General features: G+C 37.6%; 1 protein-coding gene across 3 annotated transcripts in view; it reads left to right on the top strand.

The window, feature by feature from the left end:
* Window positions 1-23994, top strand: part of AATF (apoptosis antagonizing transcription factor) — a 113189-nt gene that overhangs the window by 22418 nt on the left and 66777 nt on the right. For all 3 annotated transcript variants that reach the window (XM_010376872.2, XM_010376870.2, XM_010376871.2), the window contains exons 5-8: window positions 17692-17806; window positions 19586-19787; window positions 20314-20478; window positions 22206-22289. In XM_010376872.2, coding sequence (XP_010375174.2) covers window positions 17692-17806; window positions 19586-19787; window positions 20314-20478; window positions 22206-22289 — 566 coding nt within the window. The remainder of the gene's footprint in view (window positions 1-17691; window positions 17807-19585; window positions 19788-20313; window positions 20479-22205; window positions 22290-23994) is intronic.

Here is a 23994-nt window from a genome sequence, read left to right as displayed (position 1 = left end):
AAACATAAATCATAAAGTGTTTTGAAAAATACATGGGTTAGGCAAAGAGTTTTTAAATACAATATCAAAAACATAGTCCATAAAAGAACAAATTGATAATTGGGCTAAATCAGTAATAAAATATTTTGCTCTGTGAAAGATATGTTAAAGTAATGAAAAGATAAGCTACAGACCAAGAGGAAATGTTTGCAAATCACATAATTAACAATCAGCTTGTGTCCAGAGTATATAAAGAACTCTCAAAACTCAACAATAAAAAATACCCATTCAAAAAAAAAAATGGGCAGAAGAATTGGACACTTTACCAAAGACAATATATGATGGCAAATAAGCACATGTAAAGATATTTAACTTAATCTTTAATGTTCAGTGAGATGCAAATTAAAACTACAAGGAGTTACCTCTACATACCTATTAGGCCAAACACAAATACACACCTGACAACACCAAGTGCTGGCAAGAATGTAGAGCAGCTGGAACTTTCGTACATTGCTGATGGGAATGCAAAATAGTACAGCCACTTTGGAAAAACAGTTTGGCAGTTTTTAAATAAAGCTAAACATATATTCATCATATGAGCCTGATCCTGTAGTCCCTCTCTTAGATATCTGCCCTAGAGAAATGAAGACATACATTCACGCAAAGTCTTGTACATGCATATTCATAGCAGCATTATTTATAATCACCAAAAACTGGAAACAGCCCAAATGTCCAAATGTACAACAAATTGTACATTAGTCAGCAATAAAAGGGAATAAACTAGTGATACAGGCAAAAATGTGGATGAACCTCAAGGGTATTATACTAAGTGAAATATGCCAGCCTCAAAAGGTTATATACTTGGAAATTCCATTTATATGACATTCTGGAAAAGGTAAAATTATTGGGACAGATCAGTGGCTACCATGGGTTAGGGATGGGAGAAAGGTCTGAGTACAAAGAGGCAGCCCAGCTTTCTTCTTTGTTTTCTATGAGTTTCTATTTTCCTCTCCACTAATCTTGTTTCCTTGGAGTATTTTCCACCTGTTTTCCACAGTGGCTCACTGTTGAACCCTTCAGCCTGGCTTGATTATTGTGTACGTTTTGCTTGGATTGAGGGAGGGGGTATACGTGTGCTTATTCCCAGATAACTCTGGGAATATTTCTTATGGTAATGGATACATGATACAGTACTTCTAGGGATAGAGGAATGGGCTACATCAACCTATAGTGTCATTTTTGCTTGAAATATATATCCTTGGTACTAAAACCTTACCCAGAAGAGAATAATAGATTACGCAGAGCTTCTAGATTTTGATGTGGGTTAGAACTGAAAAATGAGATGTCTTTAAACTCTTTTTGCTTCTCTCTTTGATAAGTGATATAATGTGGTTTGGACACTCAGAGATTCCTAAGATTCCAGGTTCTGGTTGATGATTTACTGCAAAATTGCTTATAAATTGAAGTAGAAAATGTTTTGCAGACCTGGCAGCTTTCTGGCTTCACACCCATTTGTCACCCAGCATTTCCCTTTGTGTATAGAACAAGAATTAATTAGGCTGCACTGCAGGAAAAGTTTATGGCTATAATTTATATAGGATGAATTTTTTTTAAAGAGACAGCATTGTTTTGTTACACCTATATACATATAAGTATGTGTGTATAGAAAATTTTTTTTTCCCCTGTTAAAGCAGTGTCTGTAAGCTTCTGGAGTAAACATTCTTTTTTTTTTTTTTTGCTTAATGCAAGATGGTAATGTAATAGATGCATTTATCGTGATTGCTGTCTGATGAAACTGTTGGGCGTTTTTGTTTGTTTCTTGTTTTTTAATTCATTGTGTAGTAGTGAGAACACTCAGTTTTAGGTTTACATTTTAGACATTGGTCAGACTTGTCTGGTTTCCAGAGCTTTGTATTCTTTCTGTCTCTTGGAAGACTTGGGATTCTGTCTTTTTTAGGGTCTTGCTCATTCAATTAATGTTTTCATAATCAATGCAAGTCAGAACTTGCAATTTGTTCCTGATTTGCACATTAAAGAGCTCCATTAATTAAGAATCCTGGTGTTTGGCATCTTCCCGCAGGATCTGTGCATTATTTACATGGTGAAAGTGCAAGATGCAAGTTTCTCAGTTGTAGGGGCAATTGCAGTTAATCCTTTTTCTTTCTTTCTTCTTTATTTCTTTTTTTTTCTTTCCTTTTGCTTGTGAGTAACAATTATTTCACAACTCATTGAAACTCCTTAAGGATACATTGTACCAAAATAGGAAGAAATTATTCAAAAGAGGGGGCTATGGTGAAAAAGTAGAAAGTAAATCCTTTGTTTAAAGGAAAACATTTTCCTAGAAGACATATAACATTTATGGGGTGGCCCCTACTTGGCTAAATGTTTTTTAAAAGGTATAATAATGTTGAGTTGTAATTCTCTATATTCTGAATTTGTAGATTATTCCCCCTTGATAATAGTAGTTGTACTGATAAATGAAGTTGACTTTCATAACCCAAATAATCCCAGAAATGGAGACAAGTATAACCCTATGCTTATGTCAAACAGCTGTTTTGTAATATTCCTGTCCAGTTGCTTTTGCATGAAATGACTTTTCAAGAGTATTTGAATTGTTATCATTTCTTTTGGAAGCCTTTGTCTAAGCCAGTGGTGGTCTTCATCTTGATACGTAGGAGAGTGTAAAAAGCAGTTGGAAGCATGAAATCAGATCAATAGTTCAGCAGGTTCCTCCTTTCCAGTTTTAACCATCGCTAATGCTTATCTACTCATAATGCATTTTCCTAATACTAGCTAGTGTATCCCTAAAAGTGTCACGAGAAGCTGCAAAGCATTTTCCAAAATAATGGAGACATTTTTTCTGCCTGGTATTTATGAAACTTGCTAAGGGTTTTATGGGACTTAGTTTAATTTGTCCATATGTTCTTCTATTAATTATGTTAAAATGTATGTACAGCAGTACATCTTCACTGTGAAAAAAATGTAAATAGTATAGATGTATATAAAGGAAAAAGTAAAAGCTCTCCTAGTTTTCCAAATTCCCACGTCTACTTCTCAGAGAAAACATTACTAACAATTTCCAGATATTTTAATATGTATATATTTTCCTCCACTTATGTTTTCTTCTGTGAAATTTGAATGGCAGTTTGACAAGGAGAGGATGCTGGGGATGGTGGGGTGAGGAAAAAAGACGTAACCTAGGCTATAATGTTACTTTTGAATTATCTGGCAGGCAAGGTGGCACACATGCACCTGTACTCCTAGCTGCTTGGGAGACTGAGGTTAGAAGATTGCTTGAACCCAGGAATTCGAGGCCGCAGTGAGCAATAATCATGCCACTGTACTCCAGCTTGGGCAGCAGAGTGAGACCCTGCCTCTTAAAAAAAAAGAATTATCTTAGAGAAAGTCTATATATCATGACACCTTGAGACATAATTATTTCTTGATGATTATAATTGTTATATTTATAACCTGTCCCCAAATAAGTTTGCTCATGTGACCTGCTTTGAGAGTTTATTATACATGGACACTTTTAACTTCAGCTTGAGTTCTTTGGTAATTTTTAATGCCTTTCATGTAGTGTTAATTGTTTTGCTTGGTGTTTAATCTCAAATCTACCAGTTCCTATTTTTCTTGGGAAAGTTGAGTAAATTTGCCTCTGAAAAAAATCCAAAAGGCTACTATTTTAAGAAATTTATACCAGCTGTTCCCAGTTTCATAACAAGGAAAATGTTTACAGTTGGAGAAGCTGCTCAGACAATCTCTTAAGGATTCTCACATGCTAAAGATGAGGCATAGTGTATGCTACACATATGTCAACAGTGGTGAGGGTTGAGGTCAAGGGCAAGGGCAAGGGTGACTTAATTTAACTCAACAAATTTTTTCTTTCTTTTCTTTCTTTTTTGAGATAGAGTCTCGCTCTGTGGCCTAGGCTGGAGTGCCGTGGCATGATCTCTGCTCACTGCAACCTCCGCCTCTTCAGGTTCAAGCAGTTCTCCTGCCTCAGCTTCCAGAGTAGCTGGGACTACAGGCACCCACCACCACGCCTGGCTAATTTTTGTATTTTTAGTAGAGACAGAGTTTCACCATATTGGCCAGGCTGGTCTCGAACTCCTGACCTTGTGATCCGCCCACCTCGGCCTCCCAAAGTGCTGGGATTAGAGGTGTGAGCCACTGTGCCCAGCTAACTCAACAGATTAAAAAGCATTTCTGGTGTCCTTAGTCAGATGCACAAGATAGAATAACATGAGTAAAAAGAAAGAAAAAAAGATGACATTTTGAGAATAGGAATTAATTTTCTTCTCTCTTGGTGTTTTTATTGTGCAAATACAATGCTAGATGCCAGTATACTCAAAAATACCAAAAACCTCCTATTGTTAATTGTGCACCACTTCCCATGTACTGTATTAATCCTGTACAAAGGTCTCATTTAGCTCTCACAGCAGCCTGTGCAGTAGGCTCTAGAAACTGTGTTGTACAGATGAGGAAATTAAGGCTTAGAAAGGTTAGGTAGCTGTTTTTTTGGTCACACGATTGGTGAGAGGGAAATCCAGTGTAGAAACTGAGGTCTGCTGTGCCTCAGAAACGTTGCTCTTGGCCACACTGCCCAATCACTACGCATATGGTTTAACTTAACTCTTTCATCTGAGGGTCTTCTCCCCTTTTCAAAGAAAGTATGAGGAAACATAGATATGGAATAAATGTCACAGCTTAAAGCAATTAAGGCAGGAGAAATATGGAGATGAATTTGTTGTAGGACAGAAGGCTTAGAGCACAAGAAGTAGACATGTCCTTCAGTTTTTCTAAAGATGCTATTTCCTGGATGCTGTTTCATTCAGTAAGAGTTAGACTTTCAGGGGGTCAGCTGATATAGTTCCTTCTCCTTTAGGCAGGTAAGACCATTTTTTAGGTGATAAATAATGATTTTTTCTTACGGTAAATTATAAATGTATAATATGTATTCATTGTATAAAATTTAGAAAATAGCCAAGCAGGCTGGGCCCAGTGCCTCACGCGTGTAATCCCAGACCTTTGGGAGGCTGAGGCAGGTGGATCACCAGAGGTTAAGAGTTTGAGACCAGCCTGGCCAACATGGTGAAACCCTGTCTCTACTAAAAATACAGAAATTAGCTGGGCATGGGGGCGCATGCCTGTAATCCCCGCCTCAGGAGGCTGAGGCAGAAGAATCGCTTGAACATCGGAGGTGGAGGTTGCAGTGAGCTGAGATTGTGCCACTGCACTCCAGCCTGGGTGACAGAGCGAGAGTCCATCTCAAAAAAAAAAAAAAGAAAAAAGAAAGAAAAGAAAAAAAAGAAAATAGCCAAGCAAAATTAAGGAAATATTTCTTCCCTAATCCTAGCAGCTAAGAGTTAAGTATTTTTAATATTTTGGTACCTGGTAAATATCTTTTCTAGGTTTTTTTCTTAGTGAGTATGTACTTAGAACAAAAATGGGACCCTATTCTGTAATTTGTTTTGCAATTCATTTCTTTCTATTTAACAGATTATGAATATATTTCCCTGTCTTTAAATATCGTTCTGTAGCATTATTTTTAATGATAGCATAGAGTTTCCATTGTGTGGATAGTTTAACCAGTTCTTTATTGTTGGACATTTGGATTGTTTCCAGGTTTTCATTTTTATAAATAATGTAGTAAACATCATTATTAGTAAGTCTTTACTCATATGCATGCTTACTTTGTTGCATAAATTTCTAAATGTGGAATTAGTACATTTTCTAAGAATATGCAAAATTGTAAGGCTTTTTATCTATATGGCCAAGTTGCCTTCCAGAAAAGTTGTATTTGTACATTTTCGCCTTTTTATATGAGTCAGTTTTCCTTATCCTTGTCAACATCAGATATGATGATTTTGTTTCATCTTTGTCACTTGGACAAGTGGTATCTGGGAAATGGTATCTGTGATTTTAACTTATATTTCCAATGTTTAATGAAGATAAACATTTTTGCTCCCTTACATTTATTGGTCCTTGCTATTTCTTTTGTGAATCAAACAGGGAAAATTTTGAACTGGTTCTAGGAATAGATGATCTCCTTGTCAGTCAACCTTAATGCCACTCTAATTCTCCTATTTTTACTTTAATCTGTTTCTTCTTGTTTGGTTTTCTGGAATTATATCTGCCTCAGAAGACCTCTTTGTATTGTTGAAGTTTAATCTTAATTGCCTTAAAAAATAATAAAAGTAAAACTTGTTTGTTGTGAAATGTTATTTTCTTGCAGACAATACTGAGTATTCCTCCCCGCTCACCAAACAATACTTAATGAAATATGTAACGTAGATTGTGAAAGTATTCTTTTTCCTACTCATAAAAGTGTCCTCTAGAGATAACCATTTTAAATAATCTATCTGTCTTCCAGATACTTTATGTCAATATAAACTTTTTTCAAAACATAAATGAAATCATGCTTTACATCTTCCCATGTCAGTGCCTGCAGGTCTACTTTTTTTTTTCTTTAAAATTAATTTTCATTATATTTTTTTTTTTTAATTTTTAAGTGTTTTAAAGTAAATTACAATCATCATGCCATTTGCCTCTAAATATTTCTGTTTATGGCTCTAAAAAATGAGGATGTTTCTTAGTAACACTGTCATCTCACCTAACTAAATTAATATTCCTAGTACTGTATGTGTACTTAATATTCAGATTACTTTGTTTACCCCAAAAAAGTTTTTTATGGTTTGGTTTACTTAAGCCAAATTCCATTTTATACTAATCCTTTTCGACAGCTGCACAAAAAGTTACCTGGCTAAACTAAAATTAATTTAAGTAGTTCCCTATAAATGGACACTTAAGATGTTTGCAGTTTCTACCTGTTATAAACAATGCTGAAAATAACATTATTGTACCTACCTCTTTGCTTTACAATTATTTCCTGGGGGTTAGTTTCTAGAAGAATAGTAGGGTCAGGAACTGAGCATGTGTAAAACTTTGATACATTTTGCCAGATTGCTTTCTGGCTATGTCATGCTAACTAAACTCATCAGTTGTGTTTGCAGAGTGCCCCTTTCCACACGTCCTTGCCAGCATCAAGCATTATCAGAAAAATATCCCATTGTTTTAAGTTTTTCTTTAAAAAATTATTTGTATTAGTAAGGCTAAGCATCTTCTCTGATGTATGTGGGCATTTGAATTTTGGAGACTATTAATCCATTTGTTAACATTCTTCTTTCAAATTCAGCAATTATTGCTTTATCTTGCCTTACTGGACTTGCTTTCCATCCATGTGATGTGGGCTTCCTTTAGTTTCTCCACTTCGTTTTTTCAAGTGTGGGAATCAAATTTGGACATGACATTTTAACAGATTCTCACTAGTGTTTTTTATCATGTGATGGTATTGGGGAGGGAAGTTTTGTCATTTTTTTAGTAATTGAAAATTTCATTACACTCTGTTTCCCAAATAGTTTTGATACATAACCCTCAAGGGTACATTGATCTAGAAAATGAAAACTGCGCAATTGTTTTTTAAGCTTATAGTAGTGTTTCAATTTCCGTATCTGTAAAATGGTGATGCAATAATAGTATCTACCTCAAAGGATTGTTACGAGGACTTAAATGAATGAATACATATAAAGTGCTTAGGCGAGTGTGTGGTACTTAGCAGCTCCTTACTGAGTATTAACTATTAATCTTAATAGTTATAGTACAGTCTTTTAAGGATATAGCACTTGGGCCACAGTATTTGTTTTCCTCTTCTTGAAAGGATTTTGTGAATAAAGACAGTACTATGCATACAGTTAGTTCTTTGAAGACTTGAAATGCACGTGTAAAAAGTACATACCAAGGAAGATATTAGGATTTTTTTTTTCAGTTATTCATTCAATAACATTTGCCAACACCAAACATACCCAAGTGAATAGTTAACAGTTTCTGCTCTCAAGGAGCTCATAGTAAGGTGTAGTTATAGGGAAGCTGCTTTTAAAGCATCGTTTAAGTGTTTTTACATCAACACCGCCTCTCAAAGTGTTTCATTTTGAGTTGGAGAATAAACAACCCTTAGCCTTACTAGTATTAAAAGAAACACAATTAAAACAATTTTTATTTTCTGAGTCTCAGTGTTTCCATTTAAGCGATGGTAATTACTGAATTTTTAGGAGAATGCATTGTAATATGCCTAGCAAAAATTGCTAATTGTTTTTGTTTTTCAATTCCTGTCTGGCAAAATGGCTTTGAGACACTATAAGATAATCGGGCTACTCCCGATTATCTTATAGTTGGTATATTAAAATAAAGAAAATGTTGTTTGACTGCTTGCTTAACAAAAGGTGTTTGTTGAAGATACATAGTTGATATTAAAGTTAGGAAGTATGTAGTCTACATTTTGTTTGCTTGTCAACATTTAGATTTGGAAGTGGTAGTGTGATCATATTCTGCCGTGCGACTTAGGCAACATGTCTCTAAATGAAGAAAACATTTGTAGAATACCTTTTATGGCCCAGGTGATGTGTTGAATGCTGGATGACAGGCTGAAGCTGCCCTGAAGCAGCTTTAAGGTGGGGAAATCAGACTCACAGTACAAAATGGGTAAGTGTTGTAACGATATGAAGGATCCTGAGAGAGGACTAATTAATTCTGCATGGAATCTCTGTTTTAGAAAGGTATTTTCTGAATCTCCATTTTCATCAGTTTTTTCCAGACCCATACTATATAGAGAGAATTTGGGCATTTGGTTAGAGACAGTTTCACCACAGCAGAGGCTGTTTTTTAAAAGATGTTATAATATGAAAGAGTCAGACTTCTTAAAAATCAGAGGGGGTTACTTGGATTGTGGTTCTAATTTTATTTTTAATAAGTTTCCTTTCTTCGCAGTTTATTTTAAATTTTAATAAAATTTTAAATTATAAGAGTAATATATGCTTATAAAATATTCAAACAGTTCAAAAGTATATCAAATAAAAATGAAAGTATCCCCACTCTCCCTGAGAAACTACTGTAAGACAGTTTAAACAATTACAGTACTTGTAAATAAACTTGGTTTTTAAGTACCTCATATTCTGAACATTTACTCTTTTCTGTTTAAAGGGGGAGAGTAAATTTTCCTTTTTGACAAAGTGCTCAATAGCGATGGAGGTGGTCTAGGAACTGTGAAGTGGAAGGTAACTGTAGTAGATTTCAGGAAGTACATTGATCAGCTAGATTGCTGTGTCCTATAGGGCTTTTTAAGGATTTATTGACATACTTCATCAAGGTATTTGAGAGAGTATTCAGGGAAACCTAAGAAATTCTGCAGTTCTTTTCCTTCCTTATAAATTCATGCCTGGTCAGAAATTACAGCTTGAGTGGGATGTCCCTCCACAGAACTCAAATGCACACTATCTATCATGTTACTTAGTGTGGCAGTAATGTAAAATAGTAAGAATTTTTTTTCTTTTTGTTTCTTTCTATGAGGAGACTCACCCAACATATATTTTATCATATGTCTCTTCATCTCTCCCTTATTTCAACTTCTACTTACTCCCCCAATTCCCCACATCATTCTCTTAAGAGAAAAAAATAAGTTTTGTCCACTGAGTCCTCTTTCTTATTTGATTTAATATATCTTGGGTTGAATGTTTCTCACAAAAACACTTTGCATTCAGAATTAGCCTATCAAGTTGTTTCCTCCGTAGACTCCTCCATAGATCGCACGCCTTCTACTGTGGTGCCCTCTGAGATATGAAAACCCACGTTTGCTTTTGGCTTAGCCTTCATGATTTTAGAATATAAGTCTCTATGCTCTGCTTTGAAGTTATCCTTGTGGTTATTTTGTACCATAAAATAATCTGTGGACCACTTTTAGTCTACAGAACTCACCAGCGTACTGGGACAGAAGTCCTCACACTATTCCAGTTAAAACCATGGTCCTCATAATAGCACACACATTTATCTAAATCTGAATATATATACACACATACCTGTATATGTGTATATATACTTGGATATCTAAAAATTCTAGTTGGCCATATGTTGGAAATGATAGCAACTTCTCCAAATGGTTGATGTTGAGGAATTTGTAACCTGCAGTCCTCTGTCTTACTGGTAACGCCATTCTGCTTGGGGAATATAGAACAAGCCCAAACAGTAATACTGACAGAATTCGGAATTATGATACAGTGGAGCCTTCATGCAATTCTTTGTTGAAGAAGTTAGGGCCTAAATGTTAAGGCTTATTGTTATTCTGAGTTGATAATCTCTGCCTTGCTTTAATAATTTTTCCTCATGCCTGGGTAGCCCGCGAGTTGCACAATAATCACTCACACAGCTTTGTAATCAATGCCCAAAGTAATAGGATTCCTCTGGCCACCGGCAATTAATAAATTTGTGTCTTTTTTAAAACACTAGCAAGTCGGGCCTGAAATACGACTGACTGGCTCTCCTCATTTGCATATTTATTGCAGTGGAAAAATTCTTACCAGATGATTGATGCTGAGCCTGCCTCTTGAATTCCAAGCAGCACATTATTATGAAATGAAAAATGCCGGCCATACAGTTGATTAAAGTTGAAGACAGTGGAATCGGTGTTTTTTAAGATTGTGGGAGAATTAAAGGCATATTTTAATAGATGTTGACAAGAAGTGAACTAACAAAAGCAAAGCAAAGGATTTGCTTGAAAAGATTTAATCAAACGTCTTTCTTGGGGGATTAATTGCCGGGGATGACTAGTGCAAGTGGCAGGCTTGTGTGGATTTGAATGAAAAGTATTGTTCTCAGGCCAATATATCGTGTGTCATTTTGACCTATAGTTTAGCTCTAGTTCTAGAGTTACTTTTGGTGGAGAAAAAAATGCTCTTGTAATCTGTAAATTCCAATTCAGTGTATTTATCTGGGGTAATACGAATGTGGGAGTTTATGTGTACTTGTACATAAATAATTGTAATGTTTGTATATTTATTTAAAAACAACTGTATAGATATTTAAAAACTGATAAGGTAAGCTTTATTTACTTTATATACTCACTCTTCCTGTTCTCACTTCACGCCATTTCCAGAAATTATACTTACTGGTTTATAATCTAATTAATGAACTGTGTGTCAATGCCCAAACTTATTCCTCGCCTACAGTTTTGTTTATGTTGGACAGCCTAGATGAATCAGGGAAAAAAATAAAGCTGTTATGTGAAAATGGTTTTTAGATTGGTGACATTTTATATATAGAATGCTTGCATATGGGTAGCATATAAATGAATACCTAATATAGGAGTCTGTGAATACTGTCCAATCCTAGTACAACCAGAGCTTAAGATTTTTACCACGTAAAATATGATTTTTGATAGTAATATGCCTTGTTTTTGCAGCATTTAAAAAATTCTAAAATGCCTTAATATATAATAACACAGTTACTATTTTTACCTTATTCTGTGAGATCAATAAGCAAAGGCTTGTCCATGTTTTATAAATGAGAAAATTGACACTCAAAGAGATTAAGTGGGTCCATTCAGCATAACATGACTAGTTAGTGACGATGTCGGTTAAAATACAGGGCCCCTAACCCCCAGTAAAGTACTGTTTACATTTATTCTCTACTGAAAATTATTCCTAAAGCTGGTGGCCAGATGCTTAGGTTAAATCTTGGTAATATGATGAAGCATATGTCCTTCTTAATCTCCTCTTAAGGGAAAGACCTTTGGAAATGGACCATGTAGGGTAAAATAAACATATATATTCTTGACAGTATCCTTTTGTTTTGTGGCCATGTGCCAAGAGGGAGAGGGAAGAAAGTATATGAATCTTTGCTGCTTTTCTTAACTTTAAACTCTTGTAATAATTGGGAGAAAAATTAGAGATGAATTAGAAACTGTTGATTCATTCTGTTATTCACAGGGTTGAACAACTATAATCCAGTCCTGTATGAATAATACAGAGGATTTTTAAAAATTGGTGTTTGTTTGTTTTGGCTGGGAAGAATTCATTGTTGGATTTGAGTCTCCGGGAGAGAGTCTTTCCCTCACTCTTGTCTGCTCTGGCTTGGAGGAGGCCTGCCACCTGCAGCCAAGGATTGTCTCATTGTCTCCGATTTTACATACCATCTAGGAGGAAATGCAGCCCTAATATTGCAAAGAAATAAGAATTGCCTTCTGTCTTCTAAATCTCTTTATAGGAAGTTGTCCAGGTATTGGGCCACTGGTGACAAATACTTTGATAAACTTTCTTTCTTTTTTTTTTTTTTTTTTTTTTTTTGGTGGTTAGAAGCACAGATTTGTAGATTTCATCTCTGGCAGGTCTCTTGACACTTTGATGCATGGTAGTGCTATCCCTGAATGGCGCCTAAATACTTCAGGGCTACTTTCTGACTGGGTGAAGGGGTGTATAAAATGAGAACATATGAGAGAGTATTAACAGAAAGGCACACTTTGATTTACTGATAATGGCTCTCTGCTTTCTTGTTGGATTGATACGCTGCCTAATATATCTGCAATGGATTTTTTAAAAACTGACTTGAACAAAATAAAAAGGCTCGTGTAACTACTTGAAAGTGGCCCTTAAAAGTTGTAGTCTTTTGTTGGACACTTTCACAGTTCTTGGGTATGCTATATGTTAGAGTCAAATTCTGACTTGTATGTTGGGGACAAGTAGCTATAAATAATATAGGCTGCTTTGCAGCTTATTCTCTGGGTGGATCTTGATTTTATTTTTTAGATCATGGACACATGGTACTTATAGGAATTAAGGGCCAGACACTTTGCTCTTCTCATTCTTTTAATTTTTTCTTTTTCTTTTTTTGAGACAGGGTCTTGCTTCGTTACACATACTTGAGTGCAGTGGGATTATCATGGGTCACTGCAGCCTCGAACTTCTGGGCTCAAGCAATCCTCCCACCTCAGCCTCCCAAGTATCAGGGACTATCAGTATGTGCCACCATGCCTGACTGATTTTCTTCTTTTTCTTTTTTTTGGGGGAGGGGATACAGTCAGGGTCTCACTGTGTTATATAGGCAGGTCTCAAACTCCTGGGTTCAAGTGATCCTCCCCTTTGGCCTCCCAAAGTGTTGGGTTTACAGGCGTCAGCCACAGTAACCAGCCTCAATTTTTTTTTTGTGGTACACAACATATAATAAAATTTACGATCCTAACCATTTTTAAGTGTACAGTTTAATAGTGTTAAATATATTCACATTGTTGTACAACCACTTTCCAGAACTTTTTCATCTTGCAAAACTGAAACTCAACCCATTACACAACTCCCCATTTGCCTCTTTCTCCAACCTCTGGTAACCACCATTTTGCTTTTCTCTCTGTGGTTTTGACTACCGTAGGTACTTCGTATATTGGAAATAGTATTTGTCTTTTCCTAACTGGCTTATTTTACTTAGCATAATGTCCTCAAGGTTTATTCATGTTGCAGCATGTCAGAATTTTTTTTTCTTTTTAAGTCTGAATGATATTCCATTGTTTTTTCCAATTTTTTTGTTTTGTTTTTTGTTTGTTTTTGAGTAGGCTCAGTTTGAAGGATTATAGATGACTCTTTTCTATACAAAGATGAACTGGGATGGTAGGATTATTTATTATATTCTGGTTTTGGGATTTTTTTAGTTTTTTTTTTTTCCCCCCTTGAGACAGACCCTTGCTCTGTTGCCCAGGCTGGAGTACAGTGGCATGATCTTGGCTCACTGCAACCTCCCTGTCCTGGGTTCAAGCGATCCTTCCACCTCAGCCTCCCGAGCAGCTAGGACTACAGGCGTGTGCCACCACACCTGGCTAATATTTTGTATTTTTAGTAGAGATGGGGTTTCACCATGTTAGTCAGGATGGTCTCCATCTCCTGACCTGGTGACCGCCTGCCTCGGCCTCCCAAAGTACTGGGATTACAGGCGTGAGCCACCACGCCCGGTCCAGGTGTTTTTTTTTTATAAAGCTTATTTTAAGTGGACAGTTCATTGTCATTAAGGATATTCACATTGTTGTACAACCATCACCACCACCCACCTCCAGAACCTTTTCATGATCCCAAACTGAAACTCTGTATCCATTAAACAATAATTCCCCATTTCCCCTCTTCTCAGCCCCTAGTAACTACTATTGGACTTTCTGTCTCTATAAATTTAACTATTTTAAGTACCTCATGTAACTGGAATTATACGGTGTTTTTCCTTTTCCAACTGACTTATTTCACTTAGCCTAATTATTTCAAAGTTCCTTCTAGGAAAAATTTTTTTAGTGTTTCTTTTTTTTTAATTTTTAAAAATTTTATTGTTAGAGACAGGGTCTTGTTCTATCACCCCACCTGGAGTATGGTGGCGTGATCACAGCTCACTGCAGCCTCGACCTCCCAGGCTCAAGGGATCCTCCCACCTCAGCCTCCCAAGTAGCTAGGACTACTGGTGTACACTGCCATACCTGGCTAATGTTTGTATTTTTTTGTAGAGACAGGGTCTCCCTACATTTTCTGGGCTGGTCTTGAACTCCTGGTATCAAGCAGTTCGCCCACCCTGTCAGCCTCACAGAGTGCTGTGATTACAGGTGTAAGCCACCACATCAGGCCTTAGTTTTTTGGTTTTTGTTTTTGAGATGGAGTCTCACTCTGTTGCCCAGACTGGAGTGCAGTGGTGCAGTCTCGGCTCACTGCAACCTCCACCTCATGGGTCCAAGTGATTCTCCTACCTCAGCCTCCCGAGTAGCTAAGACTACAGGCGTGCACCACCACACCCAGCTGATTTTTTTGTATTTTTAGTAGAGACGGGGTTTCACCATGTTGGCCAGGCAGGTCTTGAACTCCTGACCTCAAGTGATTTGCCCGCCTCATCCTCCCAAAGTGCTGGGATTATAGGTGTGATTACACTGTTCCCGGACTGATTTTTTTCTTAAGATAGAGAGCAACTGGTTGAGAATCTTGATTTGGAACAAAGGCATTTTGAGTTTTTTAGGTGATAGTTATGTATTACAAATTCTCCCAAGTGGTATGATATGCAGATTATTAAGGATTACAGAATTTAGAAATGATGTAATCAAAGACCTTATTTTAAACAAGGAAGTCATATTTATGTAGTTTTATATGCAGATTATTTGAAGGAATGCAAAGTAGTTATTGGACCATTGAGTTCCTTCTGACTAGTCTGAGATGGCTCTCTCAGGTAGGTTGGTTCCCAGGCCTGACCCTGAAATAGAATGCTGTAGTATGAAATACATGGAGAACTTATCTAACTCATGTATTGATGGCCTATTGATGGAAAAAGTTGGGATATAAACTAGTGAGAAGGCTGCTCATGCTGGACAGGGTAGAAGCAGAAAAGAGTAAGACATAAAAATCATTTAACCTAAGTTTGTGTGGGCTGCAGTTTGTGTGAAATGTAAATATACGAATATCGGGATTGTTGAATGGAAGTAGGGATGCTTGTGAGACTAAAGTTACATAAATGAAAAGACGGAAGGAGTGATAGAAGCATGGCCAGAGATAAATGGGCAATTATTAGCAACAGTAAGAATGGAAAACACAGAATTCAGCAACCAATTAAACTTCTAGAATGAGAGCACCCAAATGTGAGTGGTCTATGAAAACACATTAAACAACGCAGAGGTTCAGACAGGGAGAGTATTAGGTAGGAAAAAAAAAGTTCTGTTTCTGACACAGTATGTGTGAAGGAGTGATGGAACAACCACATGAAGATTTTCTGGCAGTCACTGGAAATGTGAGGGTTTGATTATAGGAGAGATGTCTGAGTGCTTTCAACACATAAATGGTGACTCTCAGTGTCTAGTTAGCCCCTTGAGTCGAGTTATTCTGATAGAGGAGGTAAGAATTCTGTTGTCAGAGGACCAGTTTTGTTTTTTGTTGGGGGGTTTTGGAGACAGTGTCTTGCTCTGTTGCCCAGGCTGGAGTGTAGTGGCATAATCATAGTTCACTGTAACTTCAAACTTCTGGGCTCCAGCAATCCTCCCATCTCAGCCTCCCAAGTAGTTGGGACTACAGTGCACACCACCAAAACCAGCTAGTTTAAAAAAAATTTTTGTAGAGCCGGAGTCTTACTGTGGTACCAGGCTGGACTCAAACTCCTGTGCCCAAGCAGTCATCCTGTCCCGGCCTCCCAAAGTTTTTTTTTTTGTTTGTTTCATTTTTGTTTTTTGAGACAGTCTCACTCTGTTGCCCAGGCTGGAGTAAAGTGGCATGATCTCAGCTCTCTGCAACCTCCGCCTCCCAGGTTCAAGCAATTCTCCAGCCTCAGCCTTCCAAGTAGCTGGGATTATAGGCGCACACCACCATGCCCAGCTAATTTTTGTACTTTTAGTAGAGGTGGGGTTTTGCCATGTTGGCCAGGCTGGTCTCGATCTCCTCACCTCAGGTGATCCACCCACCTCCGCCTCCCAAAGTACTGGGATTACAGGCATGAGCCACTGCACCTGGCCTCCAAAGTTCTGAGATTACAGGCACAAGCACTGGCCCTGGCTGAGGATGAGGTTTGTTCTGTGTGTGTGGTTTTTTTTTTTGAAACAGGGTCTCACCTTCACTCTGTTGCTCAGGCTGAAGTGCCGTGATCACTGCTCACTGCAGCCTCAATCTTCTGGGCTGAAGCGATCTTCCCACCTCAGGGCCCATGCCTGGCTAAATTTTTTTTTGTTTATTTTTTTGGTTAGAGCTGGAGTCTCACTATGTTGCCCAGGCTGGTCTTGAAACTCCTGGACTCAAGCAGTCCTCCTTGAGGACCAGTGTTTTTTTGTTTTGTTTTGTTTTGTTTTTTCCAGACAGAATCTTGCTCTGTCGTTCAGGCCAGAGTGCAGTGGTGTGATCTTGGCTTACTGCAACCTCCGCCTCCTGGGTTCAAGCAATTCTCCAGCCTCAGCTTCCCGAGTAGCTAGGGTTACAACCATCCACCACCACCCCCGCTAATTTTTTTGTATTTTTTTTAAGTAGAGACAGGGTTTTACCATGTTGGCTAGGCTGGTCTCAAATTCCTGACCTTGTGATCCACCCATCTTGGCCTCCCAAAGTGTGGGGATTATAGGCGTGAGCCACAGCCCCCAGCTGACCAGTTTTTATTCTAAAAGTTTTTATCCATAGACTATATACTTAATCTTGACCAGCTCTATTATAGATGCATCTTATTGGCTCCAAGGAGAACCAGGTGAGAATATATTCTCAATGCCCAAATTTTTAACATACAATTCAATACTGCAAATAGAAAAGTCATTAGCTTGGGTTTTCATATGTGAACAGGAACTTTTCCATAAGGATATGAGTTGAGAGAGTGAAGGATGTGGCAGCTCAAACCAGAGGCACATGAGATCTCCTGGGGGCAAAGCGGAAGGTGATGGTGGTGGGGATGGCTAGACAAAGTCCTACTCTTTAGGAGGAAAGAAGGAAGTGCTCAAGGAGCTGACTGATAAAGAATAGGCCAGGAGGTCAGCAGGTAACCTGTAGGAAGATACCTAAGAAACTTAACACCAATGGAACAAATTAATGGTTATAATGAGAGGTGGGGGAGGAGTTTGTCAAACTTAATACATTTAAGAGCTGACAATGTATTGGACTCTTACTATTTGCAGACACTTTTCTAAGCACCTTACATGCATGATCTTGCGTGTTCCTCACAACAATCCTGTGAGGTCGGCAACGTTGTTATTTCCATTTGGGAATATTTCAGAGAGTATTTAGTTCCTGTGTGTATCCTGCACCTCCCCTTCACTCTCCGCAGCCAGAACTGCTCAGGAGTCATGAATTATAGGCATCAACTACTTAGGAAAATTGTAGATAATTAATTGTCCTTTCTCTGTCTTTTATTTCCTAGGTCACAAGGCACTTAAAGCATTGTTGAGGTCATTGGTAGATCTTCAGGAAGAGTTGCTTTTCCAGTACCCAGACACTAGATATCTAGTAGATGGGACAAAGCCCAATGCGGGAAGGTAAGAGAACAGAACCATGGAGTTGCTTATTTTCTTTTCATTTGGATAGTTTCCCATCATTCATGAAGGAGAAAGCCAAGTTCTCTTCAGGCAGATATTAATGTTAGTAAAATAGAGTCTCTTATATTTAACTGGTGGTCAGGATGGCACGTAAGTTGGTGATTAGATTTTAGATTTTTATGTTTAGTTGTACCTGATGTGCTTTGTGGTCTTAGACAAAAGACTTGCCTTCTCTTTAGATCTATTGGAATTAGAAGATAAAAGCACTTTCTTTTTTAGAGATGGGATCTTACGCTGTCATCCAGGCTGGAGTGCAGTGACGTGATCACAGCTCACTGCAGCCTCAAACTCCTGGGCTCAAGCAGTCCTCCTACTTCAATCTCCCAAATAGCTGAGACTGCAGGCACTTGCCACCATGCCTGGCTTTTTTTTTTTTTTTTTGTAGAGACAGGGCCTTGCTGTGTTTCCCTATCTGGTCTCAAACTCCTGGGCTCGAGCCATCCTTCTACCTCAGCCTCCTAAAGGGCTGGGATTATAAGCATGAGCCACTTCACTTGGCCAAAAGCACATTCTTAAAATATTAATGCTTAATGTTGGTTTATGAAACATTCTGTGCCCATACCATATATTCGAGTCACTGGTCACAGCCATCTCCTTTGAATAAAAACTGTTATTGTGAAAGAAGGAAAAATTTCAGAAAACAGCAAAATAATTATTTTTTCCCCGTGAAATTATTACATTTGGTGAAGATTTTCCCCTTTTTATTTACACCTGCTGTATATACCTGCTTGCTTTTTTTTTTCCTCGAGCTTGTCTTTTGTTTCTTTTTTTATCTACTGAACTAGTTGGGAGGACAGAAAGGAAGCTCACATTTTATTGAGTACCTATGGGGGGTCAGTAATCCAGTGAGTGCAACTGGCAGATAGTTGGAGGTTGTATTACATTGCCATAGCAGTTGCAAAGATGGTACTGCAAGTTAGCGCTAATTCTGTTGCCTACCGCTTTGAGTTTTCTTCACATTCAGCTTCTCTTGTATTTGGTTCAACTGATATTATTCATCTTTCCTTAACAGTTGGTTACAGAGAGACACATTTCCCTTATTGATTTGGGGATTAAGGTTGTAGAAATATTATTATATGTTTAATTTTTAAAGACTGTCCTATAATACTACAGGCCTGTTTCATACACATTTCTAGTAATTCTTTTAAAACCTCATTTATTTTGATGGTTTACTTACCTTTTAAAAAATATTTTGAAACTAGTTCTTTTTATATTCATTTTAAAAGTTACATGAGGCTGGGCATGGTGGCTCATGCCTGTATTCCCAGCACTTTGGGAGGCCGAGACAGGTGGATCACTGGAGGCCAGGAGTTTGAAACCAGCTTGGCCAACATAGTGAAACCCCATCTTTACTAAAAATACAAAAAAAATTAGTCGGGCATGGTTGCACACACCTGTAATCCCAGCTACCCATGAGGCTAAGGCACGAGAATTGCTTGAACCCGGAAGTGGAGGTTGCAGTGAGCCAAGGTCGTGCCACTGCACTCCAGCCTGGGCAACAGAGCAAGACTGTCTCAAAAAAAACAGTTACACGAGTTTTTGATTGATCTCATGAATATTTCTCAAAGAACAAAAGCCATCCTCATATCTTTGGTGTTATTTCAAATGGAGACAGAACAGGTACGGCCCAAATATTCTCTGTCCTTTATGTGAGCCTACTTTTTAAAATTTAAGTAATATTTGTTTACACTGGATGTAGTATTCTTACTGGTTTTCTAGTGAGGAGATTTCTAGTGAAGATGATGAGCTAGTAGAAGAGAAGACGCAGCAACGAAGAAGGGTCCCTGCAAAGAGGAAGCTGGAGATGGAGGACTATCCCAGCTTCATGGCAAAGCGCTTTGCTGACTTTACAGTCTACAGGAACCGCACACTTCAGAAATGGCACGATAAAACCAAACTGGCTTCTGGAAAACTGGGGAAGGCAAGTGTGTGTATGCATGCATGTATGTGTAAGATAGGTTGTGGAAACCTGAAGCAGTTTTAAGAAATTGAAACTACAGCTCATTTATATGGATGTTGTCATGATGTAATGGTAATCATTCATTTCTATAGCAAAATCTACTGAACTTCTGGCACTGGGGTTTATACGATTCAGACTTGGGATTTTAACTTTATTAGAAAGAATGTTTTATTCTTAAAATTGAGGCCTCATAAGTGTTCAAGTGCTGAAAATACAAATACTTCAAAGGAGTGGATTTCAAAGCAATAATTATTAAAGTATCAGAAGTTAATCTCCGACTGTAGAAAAATGATATGACCTGCTTAAGACTAACTTTTTTTTTTTTAAGAACAATTATAGCCACTCACAAACTCAGTCCTTTACAGAAAGTCTCTCCTGAAAAAATGATTGTCTATCTCTCTGCTGACACAGAAAGATAGAGAAACCAACGTAGCTACCTTCAGCACTGATTTTCTGCATTATCTGACACTACTTAATGTTATTGCAGGGTTTTGGTGCCTTTGAACGCTCAATCTTGACTCAGATCGATCATATTCTGATGGACAAGGAGAGATTACTTCGAAGGACACAGACCAAGCGCTCTGTCTATCGAGTTCTTGGCAAACCTGAGCCAGCAGCTCACCCTGTCCCAGAGAGTTTGCCAGGGGAACCGGTAAGAACTCTGTGATGCAGAGTGATTATGGGGAATAGTTTTTATGAGGCTAATTAGCTGAAAAACTTGTAGCTATTACCTGTTTGTATAAGAGGTTAGTGAGAGAAAGGAAAACAACACTACTTTACTGGATTACTGAGAGAACCTTGAGTGTATGTGAGAGGAGAGAGTTTTTAAGAATGGGGCTGGCCGGGCGCGGTGGCTCAAGCCTGTAATCCCAGCACTTTGGGAGGCCGAGACGGGCGGATCACGAGGTCAGGGGTTCGAGACCATCCTGGCTAACACGGTGAAACCCCCGTCTCTACTAAAAAATACAAAAAGCTAGCCGGGCGAGGTGGCTGGTGCCTGTAGTCCCAGCTACTCGGGAGGCTGAGGCAGGAGAATGGCGTAAACCCAGGAGGCGGAGCTTGCAGTGAGCTGAGATCCAGCCACTGCACTCCAGCCTGGGCGACAGAGCGAGACTCCGTCTCAAAAAAAAAAAAAAAAAAAAAGAATGGGGCTTCTATTAACTCCTGTGTGTCATCTTCTCTTAATTTTGAGTTTGATGCAAGAGTCTGGTAGTGGAAGCATTCATAATCCAATTTTCAAAATTCAGTTTTAAAGCTACTTCTGTAGAAATGTCACTGTTGAAACACGTGTGTACTTTAGGCTCAATGTTTGCCATTTAGGTACTTTAGAAAGGGTCCAGAAGTGTAATAGTCAAATTTTTTTTGTTTAAAGGAAACATTTAAATTTTTTTAATTATAGAAGAAATATATACTTAATGCTTTTTTAGTTTATAGCCACTTGAAATGAAAAGTAAAATTCTCTACTCTGAAATCAGTTTCACTCCTAAGGTGAAAATTTTTGTTCTTTTTTTGTCAACTGCCTGTTAATGTAACTCCTGAGGTGAAATTTTCAATACTTAATAATTGTAGCAAGCTTACAGTTAATAAGTAATAGTTGTAACAAGTTTTTGGGTCTATTTTCTATTTTCTATTTTTGTAACTATATGTGTGCAAATAACAAATATATGTAAAAATATGGTTGCTTTTTTACTAAATGAGATAGACATTTATGTGTGTATAAATATGTAAAATATTACAACTGTATTTAAAGTCTCGCAACTTTTAAAATCTAATAAATCCTAGATACTCTTTCCATTTCATTACCTAGAGATCTACCTCATTTTTCCTAATGACCGCAAAGTATTCCATTGTATGGATATACACTGTCATTTATGCAAACAATGGATATTTTGTTGTCTCCAGTTTTAGAAACACTGCTACAGGAAAGATTCCTGTACATTTATTATGTGTTTGTATAAATATATGGATAGATTTCTTGAAGTGGAAGTGTTAAAGAAAATACACCAAATTCTGATAGATGTTGCCAAATTGCCTCCAAAAAGGCTGCATTAATTTCCAATCCCTCCAGCTGTGTTCTCTGGTACTAAGTGTTGCCAGTTGTAGAAGTGAAAAATGGTATCTTCTCATTCTAATTTATACATATTTAATTCGAATGAGGGTAAACATATTTTCATATGATTATTTATGGTTCTTTTTTCGTCAACTGCCTGTTAATGTTTTTGCCTGTTTTTATATTGATTGTTTTGTTTTTTAATTTTAAGAACTTTTTATATCTTAAGGAAAACAGTGATTTGACTATTCTACATATTATTTATAGTAGCTACATTAATTAGATAACCTTATTGGAATTCACTCTTTTCTTACTCATTGTTGACATAGGAGATCCTTCCTCAAGCCCCTGCCAATGCTCATCTGAAGGATTTGGATGAAGAAATCTTTGATGATGATGACTTTTACCACCAGGTGAGACTTTTACACTCTGTTGTTACACATCAGGTTTTAGCATTTTAAAGCAGCTTATAGAATTCTCTGAACAAAGAAGTTGCTTATTTTGGAAGGATAGAGTCAGACAGTGAGTTAGAACTCCCGCGTTCAAAATTGACTTACAGTGTCATTGTGGATTTGTTGCTTTTCTTCTATTTTATGTTTTCCTTTTGAAATGAAAGCAGCTATAGCTACTTTGTTAGTTGTTGCTTGAGTGTAAATTATCTGTAAAACAGTTTCAGGTTTTATTTTTTCTTTGAGTCAAGTGGGTTCTTCTTTCTGAGCCATTTTTGATGATGGAGGATTTGTTAGTTATTTGGTTTCTTGTCTCATTACTATTAGAATGGGACATGGAGCCGGAGGACTGGGATCCCAGAGTTCTTGAATTGCACGACTGATTCTATTATCTGTTAAATCTTGTTCTTCATGTCTTTTTGTGCCTGTTGAAGTCAGTTAAGTATGTATTGAGATTGTCTGCAACTGTTGATTATAAAAACATAGTGCTTTTGAAGACAGAGAATTGTTAGAAGTTGAAATATAGTCCAGTTCTCAATATGTTTTCACAGACTCTCCCACTTCTTTCCCTGATATTACTCTCTGCTGGCATGCTGTTCTTTTTAGTGATGCCAGAGACTGTTAAGATAGACTAAACATTTGGGCTATTCTAGAGAACTGAAATAGCTTCCTGTATTCCTGAGTCTTTTGGTAAGTTACACTTTTTTTTTTTTTTTTTGAGATGGAGTCTCACTCTGTTACCCAGGCTGGAGTGTAGTGGTGCAATCTTGGCTCACTGCAAGCTCCGCCTCCCAGGTTCACGCCATTCTCCTGCCTCAGCCTCTGGAGTAGCTGGGACTACAGGCGCCTGTCACCACACCCGGCTAATTTTTTGTATTTTTAGTAGAGACGGGGTTTCGCCGTGTTAGCCAGGAGGGTCTCGATCTCCTGACCTCATGATCTGCCCGCCTCGGCCTCCCATAGTGCTGGGATTACGGGCTTGAGCCACTGTACCTGGCCAGATAAATTATACTTTATACTTCTTAATAGAGTGTGTGTTAGCCTGTACCCTTTCTAGCTTAGTGGAGGATCGAGGACAGTGTTCAGCAGTGATATACCATTTATTTTTGAGCCATTGTTTATCAAGATAACTTTTTTCTCTGTCAAATTTTTGATGTGCTAACTTTTGCCAAGTAATTTGTGACTGCTTGTTGAGGGTTTAGCCATGACTACTGTACTGTGTATATGGATATGAAGAAAAGAACTTCTTAGGAAAATTACATGTAAAGTCAATATAGAACAAGTGATTTTATATTGGGGATACCTCTGGTTTTGCCCTAAAAAGAGAAAGAGACTCTCTATTAATTTTTTTATTCATTCTGTAATGTTTGATAAAATTATTGCCGTAAGTAAGTCTTAAGACGAGAGGGTGTAGGAAAGAAGATTGGTGTGGCTGCAGCTGTTCCCTGTCAGAGGTCCTGATTCTTTTTTTCTCTTCTCTTATTATATTCATTTGTCAGAAGAGTAAGGAACTCTATTTTGTTCTGGAGTGTGTAAGGAAGTACCTGATATGGGATATTAATGCTGTATAATTGTGTGAGATCACAGGAGACAATCAAAAATGTTCCAGTCCTCATTAAATGAAGTGTACATTGTTCGATGGAAAGTGCATCATAAATTAAATAGGCTT

Source organism: Rhinopithecus roxellana, chromosome 19, assembly GCF_007565055.1.
Source record: "Rhinopithecus roxellana isolate Shanxi Qingling chromosome 19, ASM756505v1, whole genome shotgun sequence".
NCBI lineage: Eukaryota > Metazoa > Chordata > Mammalia > Primates > Cercopithecidae > Rhinopithecus > Rhinopithecus roxellana.
This window is presented reverse-complemented; position numbering and strand designations above follow the sequence as displayed.